Source organism: Micrasema longulum, unplaced genomic scaffold (genome assembly GCF_059751315.1).
Source record: "Micrasema longulum isolate JH-2025_06_02 unplaced genomic scaffold, ASM5975131v1 h1tg000030l, whole genome shotgun sequence".
Classification (NCBI taxonomy): Eukaryota; Metazoa; Arthropoda; class Insecta; order Trichoptera; family Brachycentridae; genus Micrasema; species Micrasema longulum.
The window spans coordinates 504,874-521,321 of NW_028277237.1; the positions used below are offsets into that span (position 1 = coordinate 504,874).

The 16,448-nt window shown below is 33.5% G+C and overlaps 1 protein-coding gene across 3 annotated transcripts in view; it reads left to right on the forward strand.

Moving 5' to 3' along the window:
* Positions 1–11,194: 11,194 nt before the first annotated feature.
* The window catches only part of LOC148285513 (uncharacterized), a 29,243-nt gene continuing 23,989 nt past the window's right edge, over positions 11,195–16,448 (forward strand). For all 3 annotated transcript variants that reach the window (XM_088224148.1, XM_088224165.1, XM_088224181.1), the window contains exon 1: positions 11,195–11,675. In XM_088224148.1, coding sequence (XP_088080274.1) covers positions 11,595–11,675 — 81 coding nt within the window. In that variant the 5' untranslated portion in view covers positions 11,195–11,594. The remainder of the gene's footprint in view (positions 11,676–16,448) is intronic.

Genomic DNA, 16,448 nt, shown 5'->3' on the forward strand with positions numbered 1-16,448 from the left:
GTCATATTTATACCAGGGCATTAAAAACTATTTTTATGCGGTACTGTATGAGAGTGTGTTCACTTAAGCGAACTGCCACTGTCAAAGACCTGGTAGTCATGTTTGATGCTAAACTAAAATTTCATACTCATAGGCACTGTCTGTGACAGTGCGCGAAAAATGTACGGATTTGTTCTACGAACAGCCAAGGTGTTTTTGAATACTCGTGTTCTTAGGCTTCTTTACAACGCATCGGTGCGAAGCAGACTTGAGTGCGGATCTCTGATCTGGGCGCCTCACGAATCGAAGTACTCGGTCAGGCTGGAGATGGTTCAGAAGAAATTTCTGAGGTATCTTTACTTAAGGGAGTGCGGATACTATCCGTGGTTGTACCCGCCTGACTTCATACTGGAAACGCTTAGCTACAATAGTTTGGAGAAAAGAAGAAATGCATACTTGCTTATGTATTTTTTCCGATTAATCCGTGGTATTACGATCAACATAGGTGTAATGGAGAGTATTTTTCTGTATATTCCAAACCTTAGACATAGGCAGCTTAAGCTGTTTTATCTTCCCGCTTGCAGAACCAACCTGCCGATGGTAATGCCAGTAGAAAGATCGATGTCTTTACTCGACTGTATCTCTTCGGATATCCACATATTCCATATTAGTGAAAAAAGTTCAGAGAGGATAGCATCCTTTTCCTATAATTGCTGGGTATTATTATTTTACACCATCTTTGTATATTTAAATTTTAGTATTAATTTTTTCGTGTTATGTATGTCTTATATATAAATATTTTTGTAATGTACATAAACGTATATAAAATAAATAAATTGAAACTGAAAAGATATCAAAAGAGCTAAATTCATTGGTATTAATGTATTTTCAACATAATCTTGCAGCTTCAATGCAATTATTTCTGACTCATTACACCTTGAAAATCAGCACGGTTTTTGTGTTCACTAGCTAAATTTTAAATCGCTGTTGTCCTTATTTTTAATCTAACTTTCGAATGGTTGAGTTCAATATTTATTGTTGTCAAATTAAATTTATTTGATGATATTATTTTAAGCAGTTTTTGTCTTCTCTAAACCTGATCAAAGATTCATACCATTTTCCATTACTGCGCAGAACGCGCTGAAATATCTCGATAAGCTATTCCTACAGCTGCCGGTGGAGGGCGCTGTCTGTGCCAACTTGTAAAGTAACGTGTCTTGTGCTTGTGTGAATATCATTATAATAATATTATAATATTACGCGTACCTATACCTGATACCTACACGTTTCTATTCTTAATATCCACTAGCCAAGGCGTTGGAACTTGGAATACGCTTGTAAAATAATATTTGAAAACTTTAATCGTATTCATTCGAGCCGAACAAAATCCATTTGTCATAAAACTTAGTATTGCTAGTCATTTTATCCGGCGATAAAGGAAAATTTTACGATGTATTTTACAGTTCTTAACACTAAACTTGCGTAACGATGTCTCATTTATTCTCATAGGGGGTGTCTGCTATACGACAATGAATTTTGCCTATTACCTTAGTTGCATTGTGTAAACACTCAAACCTTCTTTGGCATTAATTTATCAGCAACACAGCAGTTTCCACAATTTTTTTTTTATTAACGTACGAAAATAAAATGATTTTTTTTAAAATTTAAAAATAGATTCCCCTCTCCACTGGGGCATGTGTTGAATTATGGTTCCACGAAAGAGTTTTATTTTTTAAACTGTATTTTATTTCGTTAATTTCATTAAATTTAACAGTATTTTAACAAAATCACTCGCAAACGAGTGGAGGCGTATTGAAAAAAAACAGTTTAAAAATGTCTAAATATTCGTGGACATGTGCTGAATTTCACTCTCCACGTAGCTAAAATAGTCTTCGTAATTTAACATTAATATTTATTTGTTATTTTTCTACGATGATGCTAGGTGATATGAAGGTGTGATGCCGATGTACTTATTTGTGTACTTCTTTTTTTTATTAATATTTTATTTATTATATTTTTTCTTTGCATTTTATAATAGGTATACATAAGTTACAAATACAAAAAAAACTAATACATCAACACAAAAAAAAACCCACAAAGGCTTGGCCTTTCATTCTTCTTCGGTATGTTATGCATTTTAAAAATAAGATATTGGTAGTTTGTACGTTCCTACCTATAATGCATCATGGGTATAATCTTAAATTATAACGAGAATTTTGTTAATTATCGCTTAACGCTTTCTAATTAGACGATTGGACTGGCAAAGGCAGTCAAAATCTTTTAAGTTTAATTTCATGTATCTTTATATTATGTACCTACTTTATCATTGTTATAAGTTATAATTCTGGATTCCTCTAACGTTGTTAGTGTTTCACGAAAGCTTACGACATGTAATTAATTAATCAAAACATTTAGATATTATACTCGTGTAAAATGTGTATTATGTACATTTACGTGGGTAATTTAGAACATTCCAGTTGACGCCACCCTCCCTCCGTGGCTAAAAATACATTTTCCCCGCGAGTCATTTTAATCGGATGCCTTTTGAACGAACACTAACTGCACCCTTCGCTGTACATATGTCGTGGGTGATATTCACTTTACTCGGGTATATAATATAATATAATGTACCACAGTTCCAGTAATCCCATTATGTATTATATCACGGGCTTCGCCTTTCGGATGCATGGCGTATGGACTTACGAATAGCCGCGGTGGCAATGGAAGCGCACTCCGCACTCTGCACTCTACAGTCGTGTTGGACCTCTGCCAAGGACAAGCTTGCAGCCTGGACAATTAATTAATCGTCGCTTAGACCTTCCCTGTCTGTGTGTAATTTAATATATAAACTTAATGACTCAATCAACAGTAATAATACCCCCTTAACGCTAGCCAAACAAATGGAAGCCAAACCGCTGCAAACATCGACCCGTTGCAGTTAACATTATTATCTTTATTACATTATTTTGTATCATTTCTGCGTTCTAGAATTATTTCCGTAGTCGATAAGTATACATTACTACCGATTTATCTACAGTTCGTGCTATGCTTGCATATTTCTTAACAAATAATACGTAAATTGTTTCGATGTTAATGAAAAAATAATGTGCATAAATGATTATTATATACCTACATTATTTTGGCTTTGTCTGAATGTTTGTAGACAAGGACTGGATTCAACCCCCTAAAGAGTTATTAACATATTACAACAGAGATTGAGAAATCCGAACAGGCAGAATAGTGTTTTTTTTTCATTGATAAAACCCTTTTGGGTTGCATACATTTCTACATTCTATATTCTATACATTTTACTGTTAATAACAATATTTTTCACATCTTTTGTAAAGGTTTCCCGAGTCTTTTGTTTAGTTTTGTCTGGTAGTTTATTGTATAATTTCAGTCCATGGGTTATAAATCTCGTTTATCCTTTTCTCGATTTAAAAGGTTGCATTTGATATTTTTCTGATATTCTCGTATTGTATTCATGTTTACTACAGTTTTTTTCAAGTTTTAATTCTTCGTCTACAATTACATCGGAGGCTAATTTATAAATACATTCTAAGGATTCTAGTTTAAAGAGTTCAGTTACATTTAGTTTGTTTAAAAAGTTATTTAGTTACTGTTAGATGGGGTAGGTCATATACTAACTTCAATATTTTATTTTGCTGTCTTTGTAGTCTGTTTATATAATTTTTATTTCCTGTTCCCCATAGTAGTTGCATATAACATATTTTAGTTTTCACATAGGCTTCATACATTATTTTTTTTCCTTTATTGGAACAAAGTTTTTGATAAAAAAAAGACTTGATAATGTCACCACTTTGCTAATTAAATTGTTGATATGAATTGTCCATGTCAAATGTCTGTCTATTGTTAGTCCTAAGTATTTAACATATTCAATTTCAGTTAGTCGTTCATTATTTATGTAGGCATCTACTTTATAATTTTTTTTTCTAGATTCAAAACGGATATTATTGCATTTTTTTTCATTAAGTGTAAGTAAGTTTGTGTTTGTCCATTTAGTCAACATAGTAAGGTCTTAATAGTTTGCATTCTTGAGATTTTACTCCTATATCATTTAATTTTTTTATCATGGTCTCAATATGTACCATATCAAAAGCTATTTTAAAATATAATATTACTCCTGTGGTTGGAATTCTAGCATCTATATTTCTTTGAATATAATAAATTAAATTTACTAGGACGGTTCCGGTTCCTTTTTTTTCTTGAAAACCATGTTGGTTTAAGCATATTATATTGAGATTTATATTCGCTTATCTTAGATGTTCTCCACCTGTGTTGTAATATATTAAGATTATATTATTAATTTATATTATTAGTTTTTATTTTTTTGTATATCTAACTTACTCGTTATATTTTATATTGTAAAAGGCACTTGTGCCGTATAATAAATAAAAATATGTGATTTATGTCGTTTTCGTGCCTAACGACTTTTTTTTATTGCACGTCGCGTCAATATCGTCAATGTAGCTTTTTACAATACGTCTTATTCTAGTATTAGATATGCTTCTTGAAATATTTTTTATACAAGATAAAAATGAACTACTTTGAACGATGTTACAAGTTCTTGCGAATCAACATACAGCGTTTAAATGTGTTGCGATAGATTTCCTGTTTCCGGGAAGGTATTGGCTCTATTTTTAAATGTCACAACTCACTGAAAAGAACTTGTGACGTCACGGACGGATTAATTTCAAAATTACATAACTTTAAAAAATTATTGCGATGAGAATACATTACGATACATAAAAATAAAATATTTTTTGTTTAGTTTGTTTATTTTTATTTTTTTTTTTTAAACCACTGAACTTCCTCATTTGTAGATAGTAGACAAACGATTATTTTTGCGCTTTGGTGTATTGTGAAAATTAATATTTAATATATAATAAAAAAAATAGTTACTGAAATATTCACGTGGAAAATAATATACTAACAATTTTAAAGCGTTATGAAAACGTTTGTTATAAAAGAGATATTCCGTCTTTTTTATTTTGGTCTTTTTAATTTTTTTTTATTTAAAGACATAGCACGATCAAGTGCATCAAATACTTGAAGATGGACATGTCAAGATTAGTAATAATCAATATGGTTAGATATGCAAGCCTCTTATAGGACATTTATAAAAGAAATAAAATCTAGTTTCTGGTGTACAAAAATCACTGAACAGAAAAAGTCGCCAAAACAACTCTGGTGAAGCTTTCAATCTGTTCGTGGTGACTGTATAGCAGAGACATCTAATACAAGCGCTACTGCCACTGATTTTGCCGACTTTTTTTACAAATAAAGTCGAAAAAATCAGACTAACGTGTAGTTCAGCGAAAAAACCTGTAATTTTAGCTAATGCCCTTCAAAAATTCAGTAAATTTGAACCAACATCTATAAATGAGGTTAAAAGGATTGTTGCGGCATTACCCAACAAACAATGTATATTAGATCCGATGCCAACATGGCTTTTGAAAAAATGCATTAACGTATTAGCTCCATTTTAAATATATCCATGGAGCGCAGCATTGTTACGAGAGCCATAAAGAAAGCAAATGTAACTCTACTTTTAAAAAACTCACAACTTGATGTAGAAGATCTTTCCAGTTTTCGCCCTATTTCAAACCTTCCCATCGTATCAAAAATATTAGAAAAAATAGTTTCTCATAGGCTCGTTAACTATATCGAGCAGAATTCTTTATTTTCGGTAAGGCAATCGGCATACCGACGTTTTCATTCCACGGAGACGGGAGTGATAAGAGTACTATCTGACATTACAACGGCGGTAGACTCTAGTAATCTGGTGTTGATGGCTCTTCTGGACATGAGTACTGCATTCGATACTGTAGACCATAATATTTTGCTTGAACGTCTGAAGAAAACTTATGGTATCCGTGATCAGGCACATATGTGGTTCAGTTCATATCTTAATGAGAGAGAATATGCAGTTGTGTTCCAGGGTAAAAGCTCAACCAACTTTCGGGTGTGTACAAGAGTGCCTCAAGGGTCAGTACTCGGACCACTCCTCTATCTCCTTTACACTAAAGATATAGAGAACATTATCAAAGAATGTGGATTGTGGTCTCACTGCTACGCAGATGATACTCAGATTTATTTTTATTGCAAACCAGGCGAGAGAAGTGTGCTTGTCAATTTAATTGATCGATGCATCGAGAAAATAGGAAACTGGATGGCTGAAAACAGACTAACATTAAACTCATCAAAAACTGAACAACTATGGGTCGCTTCAGCCAGACGACAGAATTTGATCCAGGATACGGCCCTACCCAATTTAGGGAGTACCGCTTTACCCACCGTTAAACTACTGGGAGTTTTACTCAATTCTGACCTTTCTCTTGACGCTCAAATTAGTAGAACGATAAGTTCATGCTTCTACCAGCTGAGACAAATTAAATGCATACGCAAAAATTTGCCGGTTGATGCCGCCCGTCAATTAATAAATGCGTTTGTAGTGTCTAGAGTCGATTATTGAAATGATATCTACGCAGGTCTACCGATGAACAAAATGACTCGCCTACAGTCTGTACTAAACGCCGCAGCGAGACTTTTTTTAAATCTCTAAGTTCAGTCATATCACTCCACTACTTCGGGAACTACACTGGCTACGTTTTCCACAGAGGGTCGAATACAAACTCTGTTGGCTTATGTATAAGTCACTGCACAACTCTGCTCCGGAATATCTAAGGGAACTATGCATTCCAGATGAACTAGCTGACAGGCGTCTAACGCTTAGATCAGCTACGTCTACGGCGAGAGGAAAAGTTATTATACCTCTACGCAAACGGCGCACTAAATTTGGTGAACGCGCATTTGCGGTCGCAGGCCCTATGGCATGGAATGCTCTCCCAGCAGAGGTGCGAGGCTGTGAAAGTGAAGTGATGTTTCGGAAAAAACTTAAAACCCACTTTTTCTCTAAATCATTTGAATAAATCCGTAGCATGTAACAACAAAATAAATTATTTTAATTAAATTACAAATTTAAAAGAATCACTATGTAAAGCGCACTTGAGGTATTTTGTTACGAAAATGGCGCTATATCCATAATAATAATAATAATCAGCGTGCGTGCATGAGAAGATGTATGAATTTAGAGGAAGCGAGGTCTGTATGCAAAGACAGAGTGATGTGGCGTTCTATTATCTGCCTACCCCTACATAGAAACGGCGTGATGGTTTGTTTTTTGTTAATTTAATTACTGAAACCATCACAGTTGTTTTTAAAAAAATACATACAAAATAACAACGAATAATAATACCAATTACGGGTTTCACATAGGAACAATATAAAAACACAGTTTGCTAGGAGTTAAAGGAAGTGGGATGGGAAAACAGGGAAGGAAGAGAAAACTGAAAAGGTAGAAAGAAAAAGTAAACGTAAAACAATAAAAAATATGTATATATAAATATACACGTCTTTGCACCACCAAAAGGGCGAATATATATATCGACGATGGAAAGGAAACAGTTCCTAAGCGACATGTACTAAGCGTTACAGATGAGCCAGTTCAAGTTTTTTTTAAATTAATTAAAAAATCTCATAAATACCTATTATTTTGGCGTGATTTCTCATCATTCCATATCTGCTCTCTAGTTGGAATATATGATGTCCACGAAGATCCTCCAAGCATCTCTGTCGGGCTGCCAGCTCCTGTGCATCCTCCCAAGTCAGGTTCACGTCCCGTAGTTCTGATGCGAACTTCCGACGAACAGTCAGCAGTGGACGTCCAGGAGGTCGTGTAAAGTAGGCTAGCGTGGTTAAGACTATCAGGAGGCAACCGCAGTACATGACCAAGCCATCCGTATCACCTCCGCTTGATGACAGTTGACACCGGAGTTTGTTCTGTCCATTCTCTTATTACTTTATTCCCTATAAAGTCAAACCATCGCACATGATTCTTCTGAGACATCTATTCTTGAAACTCAAAATTTTGCTGTTTTGGGCCCTAGTGAGGTGCCACGATTCGCATCCGTAGAGGAGAATTGGTGTTATGCAGGCGTTGTAAATTTAAAATATGTGATTTTTTATTAATAAAAAAAAAATCTGCAAAGTTGGATACATGTCTCTTAGGAGCTTTTTTGTTACACCATCGATATGTTATTATATCGGTGTGCTTTCTCCGCCTTTTATAATATTTGCTAAAGCATCAAAAACAAAATAAATATATGCTCATTATTTTATATGTGTACAATATTAAGTCTATACTCTTAAATTTGAATCTTAATAAAAACTAATGTCAAACTATTATTCAATAGTTTATCGGGACAAATATGTTTTTATTCTTATAATGTATTAGTTTTGTAATAACATGTGTATTTTATTGAATAAATACTTTTATACACAAAAATAATGTATTTCATCCGGGGAATATATTAAAACATTTTAACTTTCGAAATTTTTTCCGCTTTCTCTTTTCAACTCTTTCAATTTAAAGTATATTCATCTATGGTTTTTTTTAAAACTTTTTTTAAGGAATTAAATTATTTTCATAAATTTATTCTTTTTATAAATGAATTGTCATTTAACTTTTACGTTATATAATCAATTTTTTATAAATATTTACTTAGATGCTTAATGCGAACTTTGAATAAACATATTTATTAATTACGTCTTTTTCGAATGTACATGATTAGAATTTTCAATTAATATTTTTTATTCTATAAATATTTCATTATTAAGATTTTTAATTCTTATAAATGTCAAAGACCGGAGTACAGAGATGACTATCTGATTTTAGTTGGCGTAGATTGTGCATTATTTAATTGCTCAAAAACAACGATTTTCCGGGATTTTTGGCAGAATTACTCATTGACTTATTCATAGGTACCTACATAATATTTTGGACTGTAATAATGTGGTTAGTTAAGAAACAGCATAATTATGAATTTCTTGGCAACAAAATAGAATTTAAGATAGTATTATTTAATGTTACATGTTTTGATTTATTTACGTAGTTAAAAATATTAATTATATACATTTAAACGCATTTTTATTTGTCAGAATCTGTCAAAATTTTAAAAAAATATATATTACCGTAACTTTACACAATTATAATCAAAAAGTACGCTACTTTTTGTGGATTTTGTTAGTGTTTAAAATTAAAGTTTTTCAAAAAAAAATTCCGATGTTAGATGCAGGAAGACCAGAAATTTGAATTTAAGAGTTTTGTTAATCTGTGAGTAACTCATATATTATATAAATATTATACATATACATATTTTTTCAAATTTGTACCATAGTTGTGTTATCAAGCATACAACTATTATAGTCTATGGTATATTACCTTTAACGAATCGATAAAGATCAACAGTTGGTGGACTGCTTGCAACTTTATTTTAGGGTAGTCAATAATCTTTAAAACACTGATATGATGAAGTCTATAATAAAAAAGTAATTATTTAGTTAATTTAACACCAATTACTCTATTAGACATTAATACTATTCAAATGATATAAAATCTACATCAAAATTCAATCAAAATCAAGGCGAACGTATTCTTTTTAAAATCAACTATTGCAATACACTGATTTGAATCTACTGAACACTTTCTTTACAATACAAAATGACATCTTTATCTGGCCACTTCCATAAATTGCCAGATCTTGCTATACATTTTATATAAGCCGTATATTGTCCTCCACTTTCGTAACTTTCCCAGGGGTGATATTTCAAACGCTCTCGCGGCCATAGAAAACACTATTTTGTGTGTAAATACTTGAGATAAAATAGTTTTCTACGGCCGCGAGAGCGGTTCAGAATAGCATCGCAGGCCAATATTCTCCCTTGTAAATTTACATTACAAAAAATCTAGATTTGATTTATCTTTGATGTTTTCATCAATGTCTTGAACCATATTCGAACTTAAGCTGTGTTTTATTTATTTATTGTTATTACAATTATAATAAAATTGCATGTTTTTTGTGAAACTATTTCATAAATGTATGAAAACAATGAATTACCCGTATAGTACACCGCGAGAAAACAGAAGATCTTGTTGTGATAAAAGGTGTCCAAGAAAGTTTGTAGCTTCGAACACTTAACCTTAAACTGGCGAAAAAGGAGAAAAGGGCAAGAAAAATGTATTCCCACGCCACAAAAATAATCTTTCATTTAGTAGCTCAACTTCTCACTAGAATGGTGTAATAACTTATATATACATATAAGTTATTAATTTAAAAATACTTGGTACACTTCCACTGATTTATTTGACCAATTAGCGCTTTCATCCTCTAATGGGCATCTTCAGACTGGTCTCATACTAGACATAGCTCTCACTAGAAGTCGCTCATATATCAGTTGTCGGGGTTTCCAAGTGCGCGGCTGTCAGGACCTTGGTTGTGTGAAATTAAGGTACATAACAATAATTATTATTTTATGCCATCAAATTGCCTAAAAAATAGACATAATATTTTTTTATAAATCTCCAATTGAACTTTGAAACGTGTGCAACGTTCGACGCCATATTATTGTCAGGGGTATCAGGACCGACCGCATTAGTAGGGTAATCAAGATTTATTTACAAATATATTATCATCTTGATTATCTATTTCACGGAAACCAGATGTATGCGGATATGAATGTCGAATTATCGTTTGGAATAAGAGATTTCAGAAGATGGATTGCTCGGAGTAGGCAACCGCAGGTCAGTACTACGTTTGCACTAGTTGCACCTTCTAGTTTGGGGGCGTCCAAGACAGGTTTGAATCAGCCTGTTCTTCGACTTTAGGTGTAGGCGGGAATGGTAGTCTGCTGTGATTCACGCCAATGTGGGCGGAATCGGCGATTCATTTTGAATGCATTCCGACACTCCGCAATTCGTTATATTTGCGTAGTTTATTTCATATTTATCACAAAACACAAACAATCGTAAACTTTCCTCAATTAAATTTGTCGTATTATTAGAGCGCGCTAATTGATATATCAACACTAGACACGAGAGCTTCTCGTGTCATTTCGGTTCATAGGTTCAGAGCTTCGAGAAATGATTAGGTAGTTTATGCAAAAACATTGTTACGGGTTAAAGTTAAAGCATTGCGACGCACTATTTTCGTATCAGGATGAATATTAGAGGAATGACGCAGTTCTGTGCATCCGCGTAAGGCGTCGGGATGTTCTGTCTCTGGAAAACAGTATATCTAAATATATTATAATTAGCTTTCCGTCATTACTCGCGAATACAAGAGCTATTTTCGTCGGGGTTTCAAAGTGCAGACGCCAGCATATTGTCCGTCTAATAAGTAGCCGTGAAAAGTGACCTAAATATCTAGATTTTCCCGTTCGTCATTGTCAATTTTTCGCTTTCTGTGTCACGCGGGCGAGGGGTGATTTTTTGGGTTCATTAACACAATTTACCGGTGCGAGTGCAGAAAGCTGGGCAGTGCCCCTCGAGTTATCTATCCGCGCAGTCGCCATAAGGCGGAATGAACTCTCGAGCGGAGTGCATTCTTGCGACGCGTGTTTGATTGTTTCCGCCAGTTGCAGTATTTTTTATTCGCGGGCTGCCACTCCTCCGTCAGGCGTTAGTACGGCGCAGTGCATTGCTTCTCATCGCGCTGGATAGTGTTCCGAGTTCGGAGCTTCGCTATCTCCTCACGATGTTCGCTTGGATCAAGAACAACTTTTACTATTACTACGGCCAGCCCATTCGATGTGTCGCGCCGGCGAAACCGAATGAAGTAAGAAATATTTTTTGAAGATTTTTGGTAGCTGTTTACCGTATTTATTTAAGAAATTTAATTTAATCGAAAAGAACTTAATAAAGTTATTATTAAACAATACAATAGCTCGATCGCCTACATCCCTTCTCGTATGACCTACTCGTACTATAGGTACTTCTCGCTACGCGAGTACCTAATGTGCATATTATTTTCTCTGACCATCACAACTCGACACTACGAATAAAGGGATTTTGTTTTTTCAATTTTCATTTTAAAATAATGTTATTTTTTTACAAAGTCTTGAGAAAGCACTCCTCTTCGAGTGTTACTGTTGGTTCTTCGGCAATAAAAAGGTAATTAAAAAAAAAAAACGCCAACAATTAATTATTATTCCCTCACGGGCACAATTATGCCAAATAGTACCCGCGTACTTAACTCGTGTTATTATGTATATTTTAAAAATTTTGTATTTCAGTTAAACACTAAATACATTCGGATTTTACTTACGGTTTTAATTATTACTTCCGGTAAGGTAACCGCAAGAAATGTAAACCTTAAACTCATTTGATCATGTTGCGGTATCGGTGTGAACTTTGTATAAATTATCGGACGTCCTTTTGACGCGGTCTAATTCGGTGAATTCGCTCGGTAATGCTAAAAAGGGCCACTCGTCCGGAATGCTGACTCCTTCAATATCCGGAGCAAGTATTTCGGTTCCACGCCCTTAGCTGTGCCATCTGTTGACCCCCCTTGTGTTCTCTGACATGGGATATGGCGGAATGGGACTGGTCGAAATGACATTATACTCACCCGCATAAAATAAAAACTATTTTTTTTTAATTTTAGTACATATTTCACATCAGAATGAAAATTTTCCTAATGCTCCCCAGATCATGCCAGATCTATAATATTCTTAGGTCTGCCAACAAACATACCTGTCTTGATTTCTTTGATAACAAGTTGTCTTCTTTCAAACGATCACTGAATCAGATTCAATTATAAACACCTCTCTCCCTCTTCCACTCCCTCCAAGTCACTATATACCATTGTGTCTTTCTACTTTCCTTTATAATAATTTTCTATGTCGGGCATTTTTAATAAAAATAAATTAATCAATAAATTTCCATATAATATAAAATGAATCATTAAGTTAATCGTTAGCACTGATCTATTTCTAACTCGACTGTAATTGCCTAGCGTGGCTTGAAAAAGATGTAATACTTTGTATACATTTGTGTGGAACTTTCTTGTTTAGAGTCTACAGTGAAAGCACTTACATAACCAAAAGCCGAGGACCGAGATCGGTTTCGCTCATGCTAAAAAAATATTTTACTGTTAAAAATCGAGTAGCTTTATTCATTTTGAATTTCAACTTTACAAACCGTGATTTTACTTGAATTTAACTCTACTGCTTTTAATGCCCCGTTTCACCGTGAGTTTGGCTAATTATATGCGGGGCTTATGTCGGATATTGCCATTTTTTTCTCATGACCAAATTGCAATTACACGAACAGTAGCAAAAGCTGTTTATTCACTTACATAATCTAGTTACAAAAATCCATTCATATAATAATATATCGTCTGTACAGACTCTAAACAAAAAAGTGTGTTTAGTCATAGAATATACTAATGTTAATGAATCGGGTACTGATCTTAACTTATTGATTGGCCGCATTACATTCAATTATTTTTGTCCCAAATTAAATATAATTATCTAGTGTAACCATATTTCTATTATTGGAGTGTCAAAGTATACCTAAAATATAAATGTTTATTTTATTTATCAGATATGTTCGTCGTTCTATTTAGAGGTATTATTTGGTTTTAACTCTAATCGAATTCGAATTGTTTTCTTCTCAACACTGCACCGAATGATTTTAGCAATATTATTATTATTTTTCTTTATATATAGGATTCATCGAATCTCTAATAATCCTCAAGAAATAAATTATAACTATAAAATATAAATCAATAATAAGTAAATTAACCTATCAAACGAATATAAATAAAAAAACTAAAATCTAATGCCACGCTGTCTTGTCCTGTAAATATTCATCGACTCAATAGTAGCTCTTTCCGAACAGGCTGTGCTTGATTGATTTTAACACTGAAATGTTTGGTTTTCCCTATTTCAATCCAATTGTTTTGTATTAATATCATGCAGCCTCGAGGCTCGGTTTGCGCTACAGCCTTGTTCCCTCGGCCGAATGAAAGAATGCTAAATATTATTTATAAGTTTCGATATTAGAGGTCAATGTTACTCTTCCCCTTTCCCCTCATGCCTCCTGCCATATCGCTGCACATTTCACATCCCACCTCGTGCCGAGCATTTGTTTTTGTTCTCAGAATACTATTTGGAGGGATACTGAAATACATATTATTTAAAGTATATTTTTCTATAAGCTTGGGCGGACTATGGATCCAAGTTACACGCATTTAATGTACTTCCCGATTTCGTAAATCGGGTCTTCATAGTGTAATGGTCTAAACAGCTTCTCGCTCGAGGGTCCCGGGTTTCAACAATTTTCAAGCCTGGATTTTATGTTCTGTAATCTACCGCCACACAATTAGGCAATGCTTAAAATAAATAATGAGAAACGCTCAAAATATAAGATTTAACCAATGCCAACTATCGTTATTTACTGTGCGAGCCGTAATTAGCGCCCTCGTACTAAAAATAATACATAGGTAAAAGACCCTTTAAAAAACACTCGACCGGTAAGGTGTTTTAAATACAGTCCGGTAGTTTTCGTGAATTTTTTATAAAATCTTATATCACATACTATCGGGTTCATATTTTCTCAAATAAACTACTTATTTAGTGACCAGATGCTGCGTTATGTGATGACTGCTGGCTGCTGACGTAGCATCCAGCAGTAGCATCGCTCTGACCCGACCTGTACATATGCTGGTCTCTGGTCAGTCTAGTCTCACTGTCCCGCGTCCCGCCATATGTATATCTTCGGGTTTATTAAACGCCCAAACTGTCCTTCAAAGACAAGTGCGTCGGTCAGCAGCTATGTACCTCGCATGCAGGGGTACCAGATTGTTGGTAGAGAAAACGCGAGAAATCGTGAGCTGTCAGAAACAGGAATTTTCAACTTAAACTCCCTGTTATTTTATTATATAACTTTTTATTAAAATAATATTTATAAATCTTTGATATAATATATACATATCTATATATATATAATAACTTTGTGCAGAAATTGAGAAGATTTACAAAATGATAAAAAAAGAAATCAAATTAATATTTTAAACGAACACAATTTGGACAGTAAATAAATAATACGAAAATATAACTCAAAATTGAAAATAAAAATTATGTCTTTTAATCCATTAAAATCTACAACAGTGTACTAAAGTCCATGTCGTAGTGTTTTTATTGAGTATGTTTAGTGTTAAAAAACTCATAGGTGCATGATTAATTAGAATATAAAAAGTGACATGTCCCATCCTTACATTTTTAAAGACGTATTTAAGAAGCGATAAAAAAATATTCGCCATCGAAAGACGCACACTTCGGAACACTTTTATAATTCAAAATATCACCGTTTATAATTTTTACTTGTTCTGGGGTAATTTTTAAATCTTTACAATTTTCGCCAGAGACTTTAATATGATATTGCATCAAATTAATATTTGAAGCGTTATGCGATTTTCCATGTTAAAACTTAAGTAAATATTTACTTGTTATTTCTGAAGAAGTAAATCATATTTATTTATGTTAATTTTTATTTTATGCTATGACAAAGGAAGGTTAATGTTTTGAAACCGGTTGGCCGATAAAAAATATATTCAGTGATTTTAAACGAAGTAAATATTTATATTTGGTTACTAATTATTACGGCTACTAATTAAACTAACAAATACACAGATAAACAAAAATAGATCTATTTGCTATAACTTTATCAAACTTCGAGAACCAATTATTCTTAAATCTTTTTAATAATAATTCAGTTTTTAGTTTTTTTATTTGGTTTTTTTCATTTTTAATTGTATTTTTTTTCAACCTCTGTACATGTAAAAGCCCTTTGGGCGTTTATATATATATTTTTTTTAAATTTCAAAATCGACATGAATTTCGTCACATTGTGTCACGACGCGACGCGACGCGACGGCGGCGGCGCTGTTCCAAAATTGTCCTGTCGTCTATCTGAAAGTGTGACAAGGGAACAAATAATGTAATCATTTTTTTATATTACTGGTAACATATCGTGAGATTCGATAAAAATTCGACGGATCTCAAGAATCGTGAGATCTGGCACCCCTGCTCAAGTGCTCACACGTCTGACTTCCGAGTCTTCTGACTAGCAAACGACTTCGAATAAATCCTATTGTCTCTTATATCTGATTCATCTTCTGTGGGTGATTGTAATCGCATTATTCATCGACCAATCACTACATATATAGATAGTTTATACGCAAACTTTTAGACACTACCTCCGAAGCCTATCCACTGTCAATATTATATCTTTATCTAGAATAAATTTAATTGTTGTTTTTTTTTTTTACAATACGAAACTTCACACATTATAAAGTAATTTCGAAGTCTATTTGTGTATTTGATCACATAATATAGTATAGCTGTGCTGTAAACAATGTTTTCCATAAGCAACATTCATAGTAAATATGTTTGTTCGTCGTTTGCTGATAAATATTCTGAGAACATTTCGACCTCCCATCGTGTTGTTAACTGTTTTAACGCGTTTCGAATAATTAACAGCGAGTGAGAGTCCATCTCATCAATAAGATACAGAAGATGAATACTACAGCCTCGCTGCTTGTTAC